The 20,270-nt window shown below is 35.4% G+C and overlaps 2 protein-coding genes across 3 annotated transcripts in view; both read right to left on the reverse strand.

Moving 5' to 3' along the window:
* Window positions 1–348: 348 nt before the first annotated feature.
* GJD4 (gap junction protein delta 4) lies at window positions 349–6,079 on the reverse strand. Its single transcript, XM_026672119.2, has 2 exons — window positions 5,823–6,079; window positions 349–4,452 (listed from the first exon to the last, which is right to left on the reverse strand). The coding sequence occupies exons 1-2, from the start codon at window positions 5,884–5,886 to the stop codon at window positions 3,302–3,304; spliced, it is 1,215 nt and encodes a 404-aa protein (XP_026527904.1). The 5' UTR covers window positions 5,887–6,079; the 3' UTR covers window positions 349–3,301.
* A 5,717-nt stretch (window positions 6,080–11,796) lies between these two features.
* CCNY (cyclin Y) overlaps window positions 11,797–20,270 on the reverse strand; it is a 110,152-nt gene continuing 101,678 nt past the window's right edge. For both annotated transcript variants that reach the window (XM_026672244.2, XM_087948414.1), the window contains exons 8-10: window positions 16,157–16,323; window positions 14,367–14,529; window positions 11,797–13,283 (exon numbers count right to left, since the gene is read on the reverse strand). In XM_026672244.2, the coding sequence (XP_026528029.1) occupies window positions 13,167–13,283; window positions 14,367–14,529; window positions 16,157–16,323 (447 nt within the window). In that variant the 3' untranslated portion in view covers window positions 11,797–13,166. The remainder of the gene's footprint in view (window positions 13,284–14,366; window positions 14,530–16,156; window positions 16,324–20,270) is intronic.

Genomic DNA, 20,270 nt, shown 5'->3' on the forward strand with positions numbered 1-20,270 from the left:
CCTCTTCATGTAATGCATCCAAAAATATTAGACAGAAGAGAATATTTGTAGCTCAGAATTGAATTGTGGATTCCTTGGTGTCCTCTGAGTTTAGTTGTTTTCTTGCAGATATTTCATTACCAAACTAGGTAATATCATTGCACTGATGAAATTACTTAGTTTGGTAATGAAACGTTTGTAAGAAAACAAACAAGCTCAGAAAACACTTAGGATCCCACAAAAATGTTAAGAGTTTAAACCTCTTCATTTGTGCCTCAAGTGAGAAGCATGGATTGGTTTGTTCAATAATTCATTTGCTTTTCTGGCTACCCATTATATAGTATTCTCAAGTCTTTTCCAACACACAAGTTTCTTTTCTTTCTTTTTTCTTTCTATTTTTTGGTGGTTTTTTTTTTTCTTCTCCTTTGCACCTTTCACCTTCTGTTCAGATTTTTAATATTGTGATTAAAATCCTTAATAAAATTACACATACATGCACCCATACCACACAAAGACCTCATAATGAATACATTGAAACGTGACAACACTGTTATAACACTGAAAGTCGTGTGTGTGTGTGTGTGTGTGTGTGTGTAAAAGTGTTCACTGTAAGCTGAATACCTAGAAACTCTACTTTTTTCTATGTACCGTAAGAACCTCAAAATGAGGGATCCTTTGTGGTCTCTGAACTTGGTTATTTTCTTGCAGATGATTCATTACCCAAAACTAGGTAGCATCATCAGTTTCAATACTGAACTACAAATATTCTCTATCAAACTGCAAAATCTGTGAGATTATTATGCAAGTATTTTTAAAGGTGATTCCTAACTGATTCATCCCCTCAAATAAATCAGAATCACTGACAAGCTATATCTCAAAAATTATTTCAAGAAACTATTTCTTGGTGTGTATTTGTCACTCAGACTTTAATGATTAATAAGAGATGGGGGAACAGATATAAGCATAAACTAAAAAGTTCTAAACAAATAACCATCACATTGTTAATGCAATTTTTCATTCTGGAAATAAATATGCCACTGTTGAAAAAAAGCAATTAAACTGACATGCTTGCAGTGACTTCTCAACCATTAAGCAAAATCCTCCTCGTATATAGACCATGCATATTCCAAAGGAGGAACCAACATATCCTGGGGAAACATTTTCCCAATCTTTCTGCAAATGTGACCAGCGCAGTTTTAAAATGAAGACAAGTGGTTAAAAAGAATCCTTCTTTGCTATCACACTAAACACACTTTGTTTGCACTTTATGTGTTGTTCTGGGAAAGTAGAATTGAATAATACTTTCCATTTTGGAAGTAAGTTTTTAGGGTTAGGAATTAAATTATACTGTCAAAAGGTTGCAAATTCTTTTTCTGGTATGTTATATATGACTTGTATATAATCTTTGCTTGAAAGAGGAATACAAATGGTTATCATAGAATTATATGGGAAAATATAGAAATCAATTCTGCCTTTGGATCCTATTTTCTTCTTTGGGTTGACTCCTTTTTTTAAATGAGGACACTTTAAGCCTCATTCCTGAGGATCATAAAATCTGTGTGTATAAGTAGTCCTCAACTTACAAACACAATTGAGACCAGAATTTCCATTGCTAAGCAAGGCAGTGATTTAGTGAGTCCTGCCCAATTATATGACTTTTTCTGCCATAGTCATTAAGGAAATCATGCTGTCATTAAGCAAATCCACTTCCCCCATTGACTTTGCTTGCTGGAAGCTGGCTGGAAAGTTTGCAAATGGCAATCATATATATTACAGTAGGATGCTGCAACCATCATATATACCTGCTGGTTGACAAGTGCCTGAATCTTAATCGTGTGACTATAGGGATGCTATAATGTTCATAACTACAAGGACTGTCTGTACGTTACTTTTTTCAGTGCCATTGTAACTTCAAATGGTTATATGAATGCATGTAAGTCAAGGACTATCTCTATTCCAATCCAGATATTAAGATGAACACATCAATATGTACATACAAGAACTTAATAATAAAAAGAGACTTTCCATTCTCCATAACTTTTGGCTGGTGACCATGAAACAAATGAGGAAAGCCCTATATATATGATATTCAATAAGCACCCGAATAAATATTTCATTATTAAATTGGGATCAGTAATGCCCAAAGCTATGTCTCAATAGCAGAACTGAAATGGGAACAAAAAAAATTAGATCAATACATTTTGCCATATAATTAAGTCTGCACTTATTTGTTATTTTGCAAACATTTGAATCATTTCTGTTTCAAGGTCGAAGATAGAAGATACTATAAAGCACTGAAGATTTTAAGATGTCTGGCTGAACTTACTTTGGGTTTATGGTATTTCAAGGTTTAGACTATCTTCCACATTCTGGTGTTGTTCCCATGCTTTATATCTTTTGGCTTGGAGTTGAAGGCCAATACCTCTAGATCAGTGATTGTCAATTTTGACAAGTTTCAGATGTCTGGACTCCAGAGGTCTTAAAATTGCCAAGGATGAGAAACACTGATGTAGAGAATATCACAAATAAAACATGTCATGTAAAATGTAAACATTGTGGAATGATAAATTAGCTTTTGGAAATCAACAGTTGCAAAAAGCTTTCTTTCAGGTACCAAATCACTTGAACTAAAGATCTTTACAGACTCTTGTACCTCTAGAGAAAGATGAAGTATCATCTTCAAATTTTCACCCTGCTATTAGCATATAGGTTTTCTGGATTAAAAATTGAGACTCTGTATGGAACAAGGAATACAATCCCAGGATTACAATATATATGCAGAATTCAATAAATAGACACCCTCGTCTCCTCATTTTAACTCTAACCAGTTGAGGACACACAGAACAGGATTTCCAGCAGGAAATGTTGTATTTTCAACAAGGGTTGAAACTAGGCCATTTTCTTCATGCAAAAGCCATAGTGATAGGACAGTAATATCATAAATGGTGGGACTATGATTGGAACCGGTCATACCATGATAATTTTTTCCCTATTATTTTCCATTCCCCCTTTAAAACAACAAATTTAAGCAGTTTATCATCCAACAATGAGGAAATGTACCACTTAAATTCTATAGCATTTGATAAATACATATCAAACAACAGAAATAGTGACCCTTGTGTCACAAAAATCTTTGTAAGTTTCTGAGAATAGCTGTTTTATCCCATTCCAAAACCTCATTTAATATTGAAGTACACTCTTTCAAAACTCTTATTTCAATGAAAGAATTCCAGTTAATTATAATATAAGCGTAATGATGACACTTTTAATTTTGTGATCCATGAGATTTTTTTTTCCAATTACTATATTGGTTCCTGGCTTTCTATACCCATTCTGATTTTTTGGATTTTGAGTATACAGAACTATCACAGACAGACAGAGTATCAGAGGTCTTTCTCTCCAGAGTAGAATAATGAACTGAGGGCTTGTCATAACTTGCAAATGAATGAAAACTGTGATGGCACACCTCTTGGGATTCAAAAGCCAAGGGTTCTTTGACAAAGCAGGACTGGTGCTCATGTCTTGATTGCTCAGATGGCTTCTCCCACTGTTTAGCTTCATTAAAAACCAGATCTTGATTGGCAGATTCATTACATAGCTTATTATGGTTATTATTGAGATGAGTGCCAATTGTCTGCTGAAGAGTCATTGTAGGTGAAAAAGAACAGTCTTCTGTAGCCTTACAAGCAAGCAAGCATTTTACACCACTATCAGGGATGGTCATGCTTCCATGATGAACATTGCCTGGATTGTTATCTTGCTGCAGGTCAGGGCTGCCTTCCTCTTCCACTTTGAACTTTTGCAACAGAAGCTTATTTCTATGATTTCTTACCCCATTGGTCCGCAAAGCAAAGATTAGGTCAAGAAGACCAAGAAGAAAGGAGAAGCCACCAAGTGCCCAAATGAAAAGCATCATGATGGTTTTTTCAGTTGGTCTGGAAATGTAGCAATCAACAAAACTCGTGCAAGGAAAGTGGTCACAGGAGAAACGCTTCGGAACAAAAAACCCAAAGAGATAGTAATGACCAGTTCCAAAGCCAGCCTCTATCAATATTCTCATAATAAGATGAACTATATAAGCCCTGGAAAAATCCAAGGCAGCCACCTCATTTCTCCTGCCAATTTTTCCCTTTTTTGCTGGACTTTTGAAGTTCTTTGTAATTTTGCAGTCGGATAAAGTCTTAATTTCTTTGTACTGAGAATAAGGGGAGGAAGAGGCCTTTACAATGTGTCTGACCACACTGTGTACTACACAGACACCAAAAACAACGTAAGGAAGGAGGGCAGACACACTTTGAATCAGCCAAAACCGAAAGTGAGATACTGGAGCAAAGAGGTCATAACATACATTGGAGCATCCTGGTTGCAGTGTGTTGCAGACGAAGCGTTCTTGCTCATCTTGATAAAGAGGATAGGCTGCTAAAAATATCACCATAAATCTCAGGAAGATCACAATTGCAAACCAAATCTTTCCTAAAAAGGAAGAACAAAAACAGGGGTGGGGGGAAGAGGATTGTCAATAACAGAGCAGCAGATATCTTGTATGCTAAAAGTTTGGTAAAAATATATCAAATACATGTGAACATTTCAAAGAGAAAATTTGAGGCAGCTCTAAAATTGATAGTTATCAAGCCCATGGAAGGAATATTAGAGATACATTTAAGACAAGATTTTGGTACATGCTCATTTTATTTATTTATTTATTTATTTATTTATTTGATTTGCCAATTGTTTACAAGATAATAAGTATAAGTGTATACATAGTTGTGAATACATGAAATGGGTACATATAAGAAAAATAAGTTTCTGAACTAGTAAAGTTTAATTGCTGGATGGAAGAAGCAGATGAAGAGGTTTCTTGCACATACATTTTAAAAAATGACAGAAAAAGTTTTTTCTTTGAAAAAGTTTTTGCTTCTCATCTAAGAAGCTTCTAAGAAGTTCAGGGATGTCCAATACTTGGAAGAGAAGCAAAATATTTTCAATGGTAAAATAAGTTTGTGATTATCTCAGAAATATCTTTCAAATACTTTTATGTCCCAAACATGAATAAGAACAGTCATGTTTAATTGCCACTGAAACCATAGCTCACATCATACTATACTGCATCTCCTATAAAGGCTCACAGACTCCATTTATAACACCTTAACCTAATAAAATATGTGGGGAATACTGTAGCTATTGTTATCAGATCTGTATAAAGTACTTTGTCTGAATGTGGCCAAATTCTGTTATGCTGTATGTAAAATTGGGAAAACTTTGACTGCCCACTGTTAAACCATTATCATTTGCAATATTTATTATTATTATTATTATTATTATTATTATTATTATTATTATTATTATTATTATTATTATTACTTTTATTCATTAAACATAAAACTCAGTCAACTCATCACTTAAAATATATCACAAATATCATTGACTGGCTCTGATGGTTGATATGGGTTGCTGCCAGCATTCTAGGATCATGATGATGATTATTTTATTTGCTGGTCTGTGACCATAATAAAAATTGATTGATTGTAGATAGTCTACTTGGGTTTCAGATGTACTTGTTGTCATTTTAAAACAATTTTTTTAAAAAATTAAGGGATTAACTAGTAGATTGCCAGACCTATAAAGAAAATAATGACCATGGTGGAAAAATGTCCACATGTATTCAGGTGACTTACTATTTCGGTCATTACTCTGCATTACTATATTAACACAGGTTTAAACAAGCTATTATGCATGGCTTATCCTTCAGACCACTGTAACAAGTAATGGCTGAAAAGTTAACATCCTTTAAATAGCTAAACACAGATAGATACCTTACAAATAATGTGGTCATATGTACTTACCTATAATCGTCTCATTGTAGCTTAGAGCAATGAAGAGAAAACTGAATACATCTGAATACTCCATGTTGAAGCTTGATTGCCCAATTATTGAATCTATAACAAAAATCTCTGAATTCTCAAAGCCTACAGAAATCTAAACAGAGAGAGCAAATGAGAACTACTGAAAAGATGGCCAGAGAGTGGAATGAAACACAACTTTGCAGAGCGGAGCCAGCCTTCTTTAGAAAACATAGCTAAAGACATTTGTTGGTCTCACCTCTGCCCCAACAACTGCACAAAGACAAAAGGCAACAGGGATTATCCTGGCTATTGTCAGCTTTCCTTACCCTCTTGGGGACATTCCAGGTTCCTAAAATTACTGGGATAGTTGAGCGATGAAAGATAAATTGAGAGAAGAAATAATAGAACAAGCCTTGCTTTGCCCGGGTGATAGAAATGAGTATCATAAAGAAAGACGATATAGCAACACCAGCTGCCAGGGCTCCTGATGATATTGTCTCTGTAGTGGCCAAAGTCTTTGAAATAGATACGAAGGACAATTCCCTAAAGCCAGTTGGATTAAGCGGTGATACAGAATTCATGGATGTCCCGGCATGTTTCTTTTTCCATAATAGCCTATCTATCTATCATCTATCTATCTATCTATCTATCTATCTATCTATCTATCTATTATTTTTATTTATTTATTTATTATTTATTTATTTATTTATTTATTGTTATTTATTTATGTTTAGTTTGTCAAGCATGTATGAGAAAACAAGTATAAGTATGAACATAACATATAAACATATAAGTATAAACGGGTATAAGTGTACACATAAAAAATGAGTATGAATAAATGGGAACAGTAGGACAGGGATGGTAGGCACGCTGGTGCACTTATGCATGCCCCTTTACAGACCTCTTAGGAATGGAGTGAGATCCACAGTAAACAGTTTAAGGTTAAAGTTTTGAGGGTTTGAAGATGTAACAACAGAGTCAGGTAGTGCATTCCAGGCATTGACCACTCTGTTGGTGTGAAGTCGTATTTTCTGCAATCGAGTTTACTTTGAGTTTGTATCTATTGTTTGCCCGTGTGTTATTGTGGTTGAAGCTGAAGTAATCATTGACAGGTAGGACATTGTAGCAGACAATTTTGTATACTAAGCTTAGGTCAGACTGTAGGCGGTGTAGTTCTAAGTTGTCTAGGTCCAAAATTTCAAGCCTGGCGGCATAAGGTAATCTACTGTATATTCTTCTGTTCCCCCCAAAAAGCTCTAAGCTTGATGATGCCTAACCTGTCCAGCATTAGGAATGCATGAAACATTATGGATTTGAAACATTTTGAGCCTGAAACATTCTGCTCCAGTTGTTTTCATCATTCTGGAAATATTTCAAGCTCAATTTCTCAGTAAAAAAAGACTTCATGTTGTTTGAAACACAGAACATCTCCAGTATGATCAGAATGACTGATCTGAATTCAAGCCAAAATATTTTGAAATAAAAAAATTGGATCACCTGACTGAACATTTCAAATGTTGGGTAACCGCAACTTTAAGAGCAAAGGGGGGGGGGTTAATTTGTCGAACTTCTGACTACTGTAGCGCTTGACTTATGATCAGCCATTCAATGTTGCAAGTAAAAGTACTTAAAATCCAGTTCCAAAGACCAGCACCTGCCATGGTTATGTCGCCTCATTTCAGATGCTGTATAACTAACCCACATTTATCTGGATCCTGTCAGAGCTGAAGAAGCTTCTTGGATGAGAAGCAAAACATCTTCAAAGAAAAGCAGGAAAGTACAGTTGCCTCATGAAAAAAGCACCTTTGGGACAACCAGGACCTGGATGACCAAGAATCTTGATAGACACATTAGCCCACATTTCATCATCCACAGAACCCCATTTTCATGTAAAGTACAATTTATGATCTCTGATGATTTTTTCACAAGGCAACTGGACTTTGTTTTTCTTTGACATTTCACTTCTCATTCAAGAAAAGTCTTCTTCAGAACTGAAAAGCTTGTTGGATGAGAAGTGAAATGTTTTCAAGGAAAACAAAGAAAGCCCAGTTTTCTTTTGAAAAAATATATATCTTTGGAACAACCCTGACCTGGTTGACTGAGAATCTCCATAGATTTTTGCTGATTTGTCGATTGCACTGTTTATTCACATTGAAAAGCAGAAGTAAAATAAGAGTGTTTTTATAGATTTGAAACCTTCTCCGTTTGTACTGTTAAAAAGAGGGGAATTCAATGCATAAGGTACTTAATTTTGTGAAGAAACTGTTTGGTGTGTTTTTTTAGCTCTGGATTAAAAAGATAGAAGGATGGAATCCTGGCAGGGGTATCAAGATCCTCAGTTTTTGCCAGAAAGCTAAACATGAAAAATGAAGGTAAATAAACAGGATGCCCCTCAAAAAGCAGCTTGCCATAAAATTCTGTTTTCCCCAGAATGGTCTTTCCTCTAGATGGGAACTGTGCCTGCACAGAAACTTTGCTTTTGGCTCAAAGAATTCAAAATAGTGTCCACTCTTATTAAAGACTGAAAGACGGAGAATACAATATAAATTTGTTCCAGATATGAGTTATGTCTTCAGTGGGAGTAAACCCGAGTATTTAAGACTTAGTAAATTTATGTTTTGTAATTATCAACAAGAATGAAAAGTGGCTAGCAGCTATCCTTTTCCAGAAAACAAGTTGTACTTCTTTTCTAAAAATATACAAGGCAGTAGAATTCTACTTTTTCTAAAGTTTAACAAGCCTTTGAAATAGTGTGTGTGTTTGTCTGTGTGTTTGTGCATTATTTGGGCATTTTTCTTCTGTTTCCTTATTTCAGTTATTTTCCTTATTTCTTATTTTCCTTTTTAATGAGATTATTTTCATTTCCTTAATGAAATTGCTACCCTCTAAATGTCATGACTGAAGCAGCACTAAGCTCTTCACAAATATAAGGCTTTCTGTATAATTTTCTATAATGAACATCTGTTAATGATACGTAGGAATGACCTTGAGAGCATGGCACACAAATGCATAGTGGTTGGAGCAAGACACTCAAGAATTATCCTCCCTAAATTATTATCAGGTCATAAAGGTGAAAGCAGCAGAATAAATTCTTTCAGTTTTGCAAGATTCGGTTAAATGTAGCTTGGCTTATTGGGCAGTGTTTCTTGTCTAGTCTGCATCTCACAAAGAAATTGGAGTTCCTGTACATTGTTTTGAGCCTTAGCTGGCAACTTTTCCTAAGAATTCTTGATTTTAAAATCCAGAGATTCAGCCCTTCTCTGCCATTCCACTCGTCAACCTTCATCTACCCATCTCTATTCCATCTTGAATGCTGAGGAAAAAATATCTAAGATAGAAAAGAAATGGGGAGAATGTGTGCCTGTGTCCCAGATTACCATATTTTTTACATTATAAAATGCACCTGACCATAAGACACACCTAGGTTTAGAGAAGGAAAATGGGCAATGACAAAGACAGAAGAGGCCTGTATTTTTTGCTCCGTAAGACGCACAGACATTTCCACCCACTTTTTGGGGGGAGGGGTGCATCTTATGGAGATAAAAATACGGTATGTTGTCAATTATTTGCCCAAAGGTATTTTGTTTGTCATGAAGGAGGACTCAGAGCCAACCTGATATGAACCTGCATGTTTCAACCTGTGGGAATTTTATTCTGTTATCCAATGATTTGTGACATTTCTCCTTAGTATCCATGTAGTTATATTATTATTATTTTGTAGCCATGAAGTTACTACCTTGTGACATATTTTTCCATGTGCTCTTACTATGCAGAAAGCTCAACACATACAAGAATTTGTTACCCCATTAGTATCTATTCTACAAAGACTATCTGCAGAATTTTTTTTTCCAAAAAGAGACTGGAGTTCCAACAATATTTAATTAGGCATATGTATAAATCTAATTCATTAATGTTTTAATTAAATGTTTGAGTTAAATAGTTCAATCTGGGAATGAAGAGAACACAATTTTGTAAGTACAGAGTACTTTTTGGAAACAATTTTTTGGAAGCAAAAACATGATGTTTTTCTGCAATTTTTGGCAATACAAAAAATAGAATAGAATAACAGAATTGGAAGGGACCTTGGAGGTCTTCTATTCTAACCCTCTTCCTAGACAAGAAACCCTATACTACTTCAGACAAATGGTTATCCAACATCTTTTTAAAAACTTCCAGTGTTGGAATATTCACAACTTCTGGAGGAAAGCTGTTCCACTGATTGTTCTAACAGTCAAGAAATTTCTCCTTATTTCTAGGTTGTTTCTTTCCTTGATGAGTTTCCTCCTATTGCTTCTTGTTATACCTTCAGGTGCTTTAGAGAATAGCTTGACTCCCTCTTTTTTGTGGCAAACACTGAGATTTTGGAACACTGTTATCATGTCTCCCCTGGTCCTTCTCTTCACTAGACTAACCAGGCCTTGTTCCTGCATCCGTTCTTCATATGTTTTAGCTTCCAGTCTCCTAATCATCTTTGTTGCTCTTCTTTGCACTCTTTCTAGAGTCTCAATATATTTTTTTAAATACAGATTTACAGAACTATTCTTATAAAAGATAAAGGTTTCCCCTGTCCAGTCATAGTACTCATCTCCTTTTATTCACTAAAGAAGCCAGCATTGATCAAAAACATTTCTGTGGTCATGTGGCCAGCATGAAAATACACCAAAGTGCATGGAACACTGTTGATATCTTCCCACTGAAGTGGTACCTATTTATCTATTCGCACGTGCATGTTTTCAAATTGCAAGGTTGGCAGGAGCTGGGGCAAGTAAAACAATTATTATTCTTAGAAGAATTCTATTTTTAAAGCATTTTCAAAAGTAATTTAGCTTTCAAAATAACATAATATTAATAATGAGAAACACCACATTTAACAGATTTCATTTTTATAATTTGTAGTGCAAGAAACATAACCAAGTTAAATCACAGAATCAGTACTAGTTGAAGAATGTGGAAAATTCTCCTATACAGAGGTAGAATCCAGTGCACAAAGCTAAAACAATATTCAACAGTCTAAACAAGACTGAGCAAGGTTTTATGGAATCCACTTGAAATCTTAGGTATCAGACTGTATGTACATACATACAATAAACAGACTATACAATCTTTAAGTTTTTTTATAAACTTCACAAAATTAGAATAAATTTATTGAAAACTTTACATAAACTTTTCTCTTTCTGTCATACCTTTCTCTAAATCCACCTGCCTCATTTTTATTATTTTTGCTGGAAAAAAACTGTTCTGCAAAATCTCAATAAAGCAGTTGTTTTTAACAATATAGATCTAGTCCACTTCAATGTAAAGGTAGCAATTCTTTTCTCACTGTTTGCTATTTTCCTGAAATGAAAAAACACTTTTTAAAAAATCCAATAAATAGTGTCCTTAGCTTCAAGCTCCTTGATTCCAGGCCTTTGACTGCAGGAATGTATTCCTTCCCTCCAAAATTAAGCCACACGAATGTGTTCTTTCATGAAAATAAGGGTGTTCCGTTGCCTATGAGTAAACTACTTGTAATCATGGTTTTAAGGCTTAATGGGATCCCAATCAATATGCTTGTCTCCTTATGCTGCTGCTGAAATATAGTGATAGGTGTTTATCCTAAACCAGGCGCTTATTAAATGTCTGGAAGCTATGAAGTGCAAGAGACAGTAAGGAGGATGCAGGAAGGAAAATCCTGGTGAAATGCTTTCTCTGTTTTGCTAAAGCAATACACAAAAAGTAAAACCAACATCATCAAAAAATCCCTTGACAAGTGAATTCCAGAAGTCGTGATACTGAAGCTGATTTTGGCTGATTGGTTGGTTTTCTGTATGGCACCTTTCTCACCTGTGCAAACTCAATTATTTATTAGAGCACAAGTACTGTGTATATATATATGGTATTTGATTTATTTATCCCATTAAAAGACAGAAAGAAAGAGATAGAAAAGACAGAAACCAGTTTAAAAAAAGTTAAAAAATAATCAACAAAGCAATAATTTTTTCTTCACAGTTTGCATTTTATTTAAATTCCTATAAGCACCTACGCTGAAAAGGACTCATTTTTAAACAGTTTTTATTCCAAAACCTAGTCTCTGACAAAAACACTTCTTTTTATTATACACACATACTCATGCTCCCTGCATGTATATGCATGTGTGTGCGTCCACATACACATATAATTCCTTTCTTTTCCTTTTCTTCCTTGAACAAAAACTTTTTTTAATTTTTTTTCCTCTTTTATATATAAACAGATTGATTTCCATTTAAAATAAACATATAAAAAAACTTTTGAGGCTATTGCTTGCAACATTGAACCAGGAAGTGAAGAAAATCAACTATTTGGGCCATACAAAAGAAGATTTTTACTCTCATACTTTCGTTGAATTTTCTTGCTTGACTCTACCTAATCTCTAAACGATTTTTTTTTTAAAAATCTTGCAAAAGAACTAGTCTACCTAAAGCAATGCCTGCACATTGGCCCAAGCTTCACTGTTCACCTGAATCCTTTTAACAACTCTTGAGTTTACAGTAAGAAAAAATAAACCCATCTGAAAAAAGGTAGGAAGGCATATGCAACCACATATAATACAAAGCACCAGTACTGATAATGTACCACATGGGCAACATCAAGACACCGGTAGCTATAAATTAAAAAAAAATAAAATCACCTGATCTTATTATATACTTTGGGTTCAGCACTGTCAATCAATCAATTTCCCCCCAAATACAGTAAAAGCACACAAGAAACAACAATGTCCATAAGAATTAGGGGGGTGGGGGAAAGCTAATAAAACAGCTTATGAACAAAAGCGCATCTTTCGTAAAGGGACAAAGGAAACAGACTCTAATCACAGGCTCATTTTGTGCTACCACAGGCACTGCCTTCTCCATGGTTGTTACAGAAGAGAAAGCAACCTCAAGCAAAAAGAAAAAAAAAAGAATGCGAAACCAGCAGAAGATACTGAAGAGGATCTCAAAACACATCCAACTTCTTTCTTATTATGCTTCTTGCAACCTTCTGTTAAGGGTCTTTTATTCTTCCTCTTCCTCTTCCTCTTTAATGATCTTGTATTGGTTTCTGAGGTTTCATCCTCTCTCAGAAGGTATTTGCATTTGCCTGCTCCCCATCAAAAAGCCGAGGGGTTGTAATAAACAAGAAAACAAATCTTCTTTCAAAGTTCTTCTTAGCAAGTCCCTATAGTTATTCTTGTGTGCTACACAAAAGGGGAGGCACTGTAAAGGCAGATCTAAAAATAAGAAGAAAAACCAGGAAAAGAAAAAAGAAAATCACCAAAACCAACCCTCCCACCCAAAGTTAGAATGATAGAAACAGTACTTCTATAGTCTTGTATAGCAGACTTCACTGTTAGGAGATAACAGCAGGAGACCATCTAATTATAGACAGATTGTCTGAACTGACTGACCGTTTCTTTGCAGATTTCCTGAATTCCCTATATTTATCTTCACACAAGCGAGAAATTGCCTGTAAGAGAATAGAGAATGAAGTGGGTCAAACATACACAATGACTTGATTTGCCGAAACTTCCAGATTCAAAGTAGGTCTTCTACAGAGGGTGTATTCAGCAGGTTCTGACCAGTTCTGGAGAACCAGTAGTGAAAATTTTGAGTAATTCAGAGAACCAGCAAATCCCACCTCTGACTGGCCCCGCCCCCATCTATTATCTGCCTCCCGAGTCCCAGCTGATCGGCTGAATCTTCTTTTGTTACTCCACACAGGATAATGGAGCTGGAAAGCAGGTTAGTTGGCTGGGGAGGAAATGGGGATTTTGCAGTAACCTTCCCCAAGGAGTGTGGTGGGAATGGAGATTTTGCAGTATCCTTCCCGTCATGCCCACCAAGCCATGCCACTCCCACCAAGCCACGCCCACAGAACCGGAGTAAAAAAATTTGAATCCCACCAGAGGTCGTCTACCTTTATGGGATATCCAAGCGTGTGCCAAGATAGTGGTGCCTGAACCAAAATATATTCTTATAACACAAATGCATGGGATCCAGTAGTATATAGCTAAAATATTGGACCAGGACCTGAGACATCCTCCAGTCATGGTAGCTGATTGGATGGCTTTGGGCAATTCATCTTCTTCTAGTCAACTTACCAGGACCAGGAAGAAGCAGAGGATGAAATGCTATGGATACTGCCTTGAGCTCTTAGAGTGATAGGACACAAATCTATCAAAGAAATCTTTCTTTCCTTTCTGCAGATCATGAAAATGCTGAGGAACCCAATCCTCTTCACCACACTTCTGAATATATCATAGTCGTTTGGTTTAAACTTTATAGACATTCTTTAAAACAGTCTGCTTAGTAATCCAAGACATGTATGAATCAATAAACTGTTCCCAATATATTCTGTAAAAATATCTACATCGTTTGGGAAATGAGGTTGGAGAGCAACGAATAGTATTTTTGACTCTTAAGGTAGCAAATCAGCAAAGACCAATGCTTTCTGGTGGTAACAAATGAAGTAATAATTTGATGCATGTGGTGTAAAATAAAAGGAGAGCTTATTGCAATGTTCAAAAGGCGAGATGATCAGGAGTCTCACCTCAAGTTTACATGCTCTTTCCCTGCTGAGAGGTTCTAGAGGAAAACTCAGGTTGTTTGCTTCTGCTAAGGAGCGCAAATCAAAATAATACTTAGCATAAACACTTGAGGGAACGTTGATGTTGAACTGCAGCAACTCAAGAAATTGGCGTTCCAATTCATTCCTGAGAAATAAAGAACAGAAAAAGTACAAAATTTTTATTTGCCACAACTCACAGAGGCTGAGCCGAGTGAACAACAAACTAATAGAATGTAAACAGGTGTTTTTTTTAATAACAAACACCTGCAAAGTTAATCTTTCTTCACTTTGTGTCTATCTTCCTTATATATTTAAATGAAAAAGATGTCTTTCATAATCACCGATTATTTAATGTGATGGAATATTGCTCAGTTTATGAGAGACATGCCTATCCTGTTCTTACTTATGATTTGCTGGAATTGACTAGCTTTTGTTTGTTTACTTACCAGAAATGTTACATATAGACTAAGTTAAATTTATTTCATTATGACCTAAACCTTAATTCGTTTATCTAACAGAATCTAGGTTCAGCTAATTTGGTTGGATCTAACATTGTTTTTTCTCATGTATTTGTATTTACAAGTTGTCTTCAATTTATGACAATTAATTTAATGACCATTCAAAGTTATAACACTACAAATAATGACTTACAATTAGTCCGCATACTTAGAATCAGCGCAGTATCTCCATGGTCACATGATCAAAATCCATGTGCTTGGGAACTGGCATATATTTCATCCTAGGATCATGTGATCATCATTCACAACTTTTCCAGACAGCTTCCGACAAACAAAGTCAATGAGGGAAGTTTGATTTGCTAAACAACTACATGATTTACTGATCAGTTCTGTTCCATTCCATTCCATTCCATTCCATCCCGCCCCATTCATATTCCATTTCATTCATATTCCATTCCATTCCATTGAATCAGGGGCCTTCAAACTTGATAGCTTTAAGACTTGTGGACTTCAACTCCCAGAATTCCTCCTCCAGTCATGTTAATTCAGGAATTCTGGGAATTGAAGTCCGCAAGTCTTAAACTTGCCAAGTTTGAAGACCCTTGCGTGAAATTTATGAAAATGGGATTTCCCTGAAAATTTTAACTTCTTGTTCCCCAACTTTGTTCCCAAATTGAATAGCCTTTTATTTGTCATACTGCTCTGTATGCCTTGTGCAGGGAGTGTCAAACTCAAGGCACGCAGGACCGATCCACCCAATGGGGCTCTTAGATCTGGCCTGTGGGCCTGTTCTAGAAACAATGAATGACCAGCCCATGGTGCATCTGCCAGCAAAAACAGAACTTGGAAGGGCCTGCAAGCTGCATTTTCCCTGGCAGAGGGCTGCAAGAGACCGTCGTGACCAAAAATGGAGCTCACAGGGGTCACGCACAGTCCTGAGCTACATTTTCTCTGGCAGAGGGCTGCAAGCAGCCATCACAGTAGAAAACAAAGCCCGGGGGGGTTGAGTCGCGGCTAAAAATGGAGCCTTGATGAGTGACATCAAGCTTGCCACGCTCACCCTAGCCACGCCCCATTGCCCCCCCCCCCCCGAAAGTCAAACACAAACCTGATACAGCCCTCAATGAATTTGAGTTTGACACCCCTGGTCTAGAGGCTGTTTCACTTCTAATATTGTAAGCCACTCAAGAATCATTTCAAAACGACATGGGTAGCAAATATTTAATAAATAAATTTCTCAGCCACTTCAGACATTTTTCCATTGCATCTATTATCAAACAAATAAGCAAACATAGGGCCGAACAATAAACTCACATGTCTTCAACTGTGATATCTTTCAGGATCTGACAGTAGTCCACATTCCACACAGCCTGATCATCCCAAACTTTGGATGCAAGTAGAATTGCACCAAGTACAATTCTTTTCCAGTTTGATGGACAAATATCAATCTCTGCATAAGTTAGTAATCTTTCAAGATATACCTGAAAAAAAATGTGAAAGTAAGAGTTCATACTTTTCTCTAGCTGAATAGAAATAAGAGGAGTAGGAAACACAATTACACCCTCCTACCTGAGTGATCTTTAAATGGAAAATTGTTTCCAATTGTATAACCAGATAAATAATATGTCACGGTTTATTAACAACATCCATTTAGATCCAACTGTAACCTATAGCTTTTACTGCTGATTTCTGTAAATATTTCAGACTTGGTATAATAAACAATGTTTTAAAATAGCCAGCATGATAACTACTTTAAAAGATTTTCTCGCACGAGTTTACCACGGATGATGTACTGAAGTAGCCTTGATTATTCGTTGATCTGCAAACTCCTATATAGAAAACATCTGAAAATCAGCAAAGATGTTAATGCAATCATCATTAAAAAGTAGAGGGCAATATGGGGTGGAGTGGAGAAATTTAACAATGCAATTTAAAAAAGCAGCTGAATTACATCACAAGGACAGCCATCCTGTAATACACAAAATGAGCAAGGTTTTGTGCCATGATGCTGTAGCTCTGCTTTCATCAATCTTCTTCCCTTTGCATCTCCACAGATAATGTTGTTTTACCACTGACATTCCCTACACCTGAATGCTTTCATGCACAAGAAGTAACTGGACTGCCTAAATGGACAGCAACAAGAATCTTATATGCACAAAAGTGGAAAGACGCACTTTCCAACAATGGAAGAGTAGATGGAAAAGTGATGAAGTTTGCAAATATGGTGACATTGACTAATTAGAGAAAAGAGTTTATCTAGTTTTGTTTCTACCTGGAAATCACTACTGGATTTTTTTGCTCAAAACTGGGGAGGGGGGGAGGAATGAGTTTAGGTTTTGATGATTAGAACAGTTTTATAATTATAGAAATGGCTTGAAATGTTGAGAAATGTAAAGCAAAAGGTTGAGGTATTATTTTTGTAATCTACTGCACTGATGAAAGACAGAGGTTTAATTTTCTTCTTTTCTTTTTGCAACGTTCTCTTTCTCAGTTTTCTAACTTTGTTTCCTGTCTAGTTGTATCATATAATGAAATTTAATAAAAAAGAAAATTAAAAGAAGAAGTAACTATATTGCAAAGCAACCTAACTATAAAGCTATTTGCTTAAATAAATTTAAAAAAAATTATACTGACATTAGATTCACGCCAACAAAAATTAATTTTGATCTTTGGCCATGTGCTGGATTAATAGTAGCAGTCATCTAGGGAAGAATATTAAGATTTACCAGGCATAATCCTTATTTATTATTAGGTTTGATTACTCATTGGATGTTCAGATGATCTAGATCAGGGGTCTCCGACCTTAGCAACTTTAAAACTTGTGGACTTCAATTCCCAGAATTTCTCAGCCAGTCAGGCTGGCTGAGGAATTCTGGGAGTTGAAATCCACAAGTCTTAAAGTTGCCAAGGTTGAAGACTCTTGATCTAGATCAGGCCTGTCAAACTGGCAGCCCACTGGCCGGATATGGCCCGCACAGGCCATACATATCCTGGCTCCACAAAGGCAAAAAACATCGTGATATGGCCCATGATGTCATCGGGTTTGACACCCCTGATCTAGATGTATGGTTACCAGAGTCTGCAGTATGCCTATGAATTGAATTTACTTGAAACTTGAATTTACTAATAGAAAATATCTAGACAGCATGAAATCTGAAGAACGACAGGAAAAACTTTAGTGAAGGTACAAGAATAATACAAGATGTGAAACAGAGCGATTTTTGGTAGTGTCTAGAGAAAATCTAGGGGGAACAGGTTTACTGAAGAAAAGAAAATTAGCAAAAAGGAGAGTAAAAGTAGAATGACTACCAGAAGAGAATGTACAAGCCTATATGAAAAGTATAATCGAAGATAGATCTGTCTCCCAATATAATGAATAGGTGGCAGTTTTGAATAGCTATAGGAAATTTACATAGATTATGCTTAATTATGGCTGTCTTTTTCTTACGGTATTAAAACCAAGTTTAATGGTAAGAATTTAATGAAAAGCATGGATAGCAATTCATCCTTTCTCTGAATTTTTTTTTGGCTAACTTTTCAAGAATAGTATAAGCTCACTCACCATTACACCTATAACAAATTCTGCTGGATTTAACAGAGGGTTGCGCAAAGGCAGAAATATCATTTTAACTTCATTAGCCAGAATGGATCAACATCTAATTCATTTTAATAATTAAATTATAAACTTTCATCAGTTTCTACTACTTACCATGAATTTAAAGCAAGTCAGAACAATTTTCACCAATTGGACTAAATGAGGAAAATACATGAGAAACTTGAACTTTACTCTGGAAAACCACTTTGAAAATACGCTGATTTAATGCCAACTTTGTAGTAAGTAGAGGGATATTATGTGCATGCTAAACAATTCCAAATAATTTACAAACACAGCAACAGATAGTTGTATTTAAATATCCAATAGTGGGAATTTATTCTAAGTGAATAGGGCCAAACCATCTTTTACTGCATGGATACACCTTTTTCTGTCCATTTAAAGTTTGAGATGGAAGGGAATACCCTGAAGAGGAATTGGAAATAGCCTTGTTTCACCAAATTCAGTTCTTTCATAAGCATTGTCCACTTTTCTGCAAAAAGTTGCCAATGTTCCAAAACTATTTTGTTCACAATGGAATGTAACTGAAGGCTTCTCTCTTTGATTTAACTTTTTTAAATATCAACTCCTACATAGTCCAGTTATTCCAACAGTCCTTCAAATAAATATCAGTTGTTATTAATGTCCTTGACAGTTGTCCAAGACAGTTTGCTTGCTGATGTATAAGCAAGTTCAGAAATATAAAGTTTCAACCTATAACATCTTCTGGATCCTGAATATTGACACCCCACTCCCATTTATATAATATTAATCAAAAGGCTATAACAATACCTCTTTGCAGAATCAAGAGATAATCTAAGCCAGGGTGCTTTTAAGTAGACTACTTTATTATTTTTATTTTTATTTTATTTATTTATTTATTTGATTTGCCAATTGTTTACAAGATAATAAGTATAAGTGTATACATAGTTGTGAATACATGAAATGGGTACATATAAGAAAAATAAAAGAATAAGAGAAACAATAGGACAGGGACGGTAGGCACGATGGTGCGCTTATGCACGCCCCTACAGACCTCTTAGGAAAGGGGTGAGGTCAATAGTAGACAGTCTAAGGTTAAAGTTTTTGGGGTTTGGGGAAGAGACTATTATCTACAATGGTGGTTACTATTCTCTTTGGGGGTGAAAATGGGTTTTTTTTTTACAGCCTCTGCCACACATGGAGTTCTTATCTTTTAAGGCCAGTATTTCACCACTGAATTATAGTTCTCAATAAAAAATCAAGGCCAAAAGGAAAACAGTACAGTAATATCTACTTTTTTTTAATGGTAGCATCCGTTGTGAGTGGAAATTCCCTAACCCACTGAAAAATAAATCCTTGTCCTTTCTATCTTTTCCTCCTATGGTTCATGTTTCTATTTTATTTTATTTATTTTAAATTTTGGTCAAATTGAAGATGACAAAAACAGTATTTTTTACCACCACACCATTCATTTATTCTTCAAATACCCATGTAATAAGATTAAGGTTAGAATTTAAGTTATTTAAGTAATTTCTATATGACGCATCCATATGCAACAATTTATAAGTAATTTCTATATGACGCATCCATATGCAACAATCTATATCGTAGAGTGTCTATCTTGAAATTACAAATTTTAGTACATCACTGTCAATGACATGAATTAATATCATAAAAACAATTAAACTTCAAAAACAAGATGAAAATCAAAGTAAAATATTATATAAAATTGTGACCTGCCCTGAATCCCACTGTGAAGGAAATGGGTGGCTTCCAAATTAGATAAATAGCTAATAAATAAAACTATATAAAACATGGCATCAAGGTAACAGCTTCTATGGAAAGAAGACTAAA

This window comes from Notechis scutatus, chromosome Z, assembly GCF_049901735.1.
Source record: "Notechis scutatus isolate UNSWTSFEM ecotype Mainland chromosome Z, rNotScu1.2, whole genome shotgun sequence".
Lineage (NCBI taxonomy): Eukaryota > Metazoa > Chordata > Lepidosauria > Squamata > Elapidae > Notechis > Notechis scutatus.

Bases quoted from the DNA above. Each gene is read 5' to 3' on its own strand.
- GJD4 (XM_026672119.2), bottom strand. From the start codon at position 5,886: ATGGAGTATTCAGATGTATTCAGTTTTCTCTTCATTGCTCTAAGCTAC. The intron at 4,453-5,822 runs GTAAGTACATAT...CTTCCTTTTTAG, and splicing joins CTACAATGAGACGATTATAG to GAAAGATTTGGTTTGCAATT.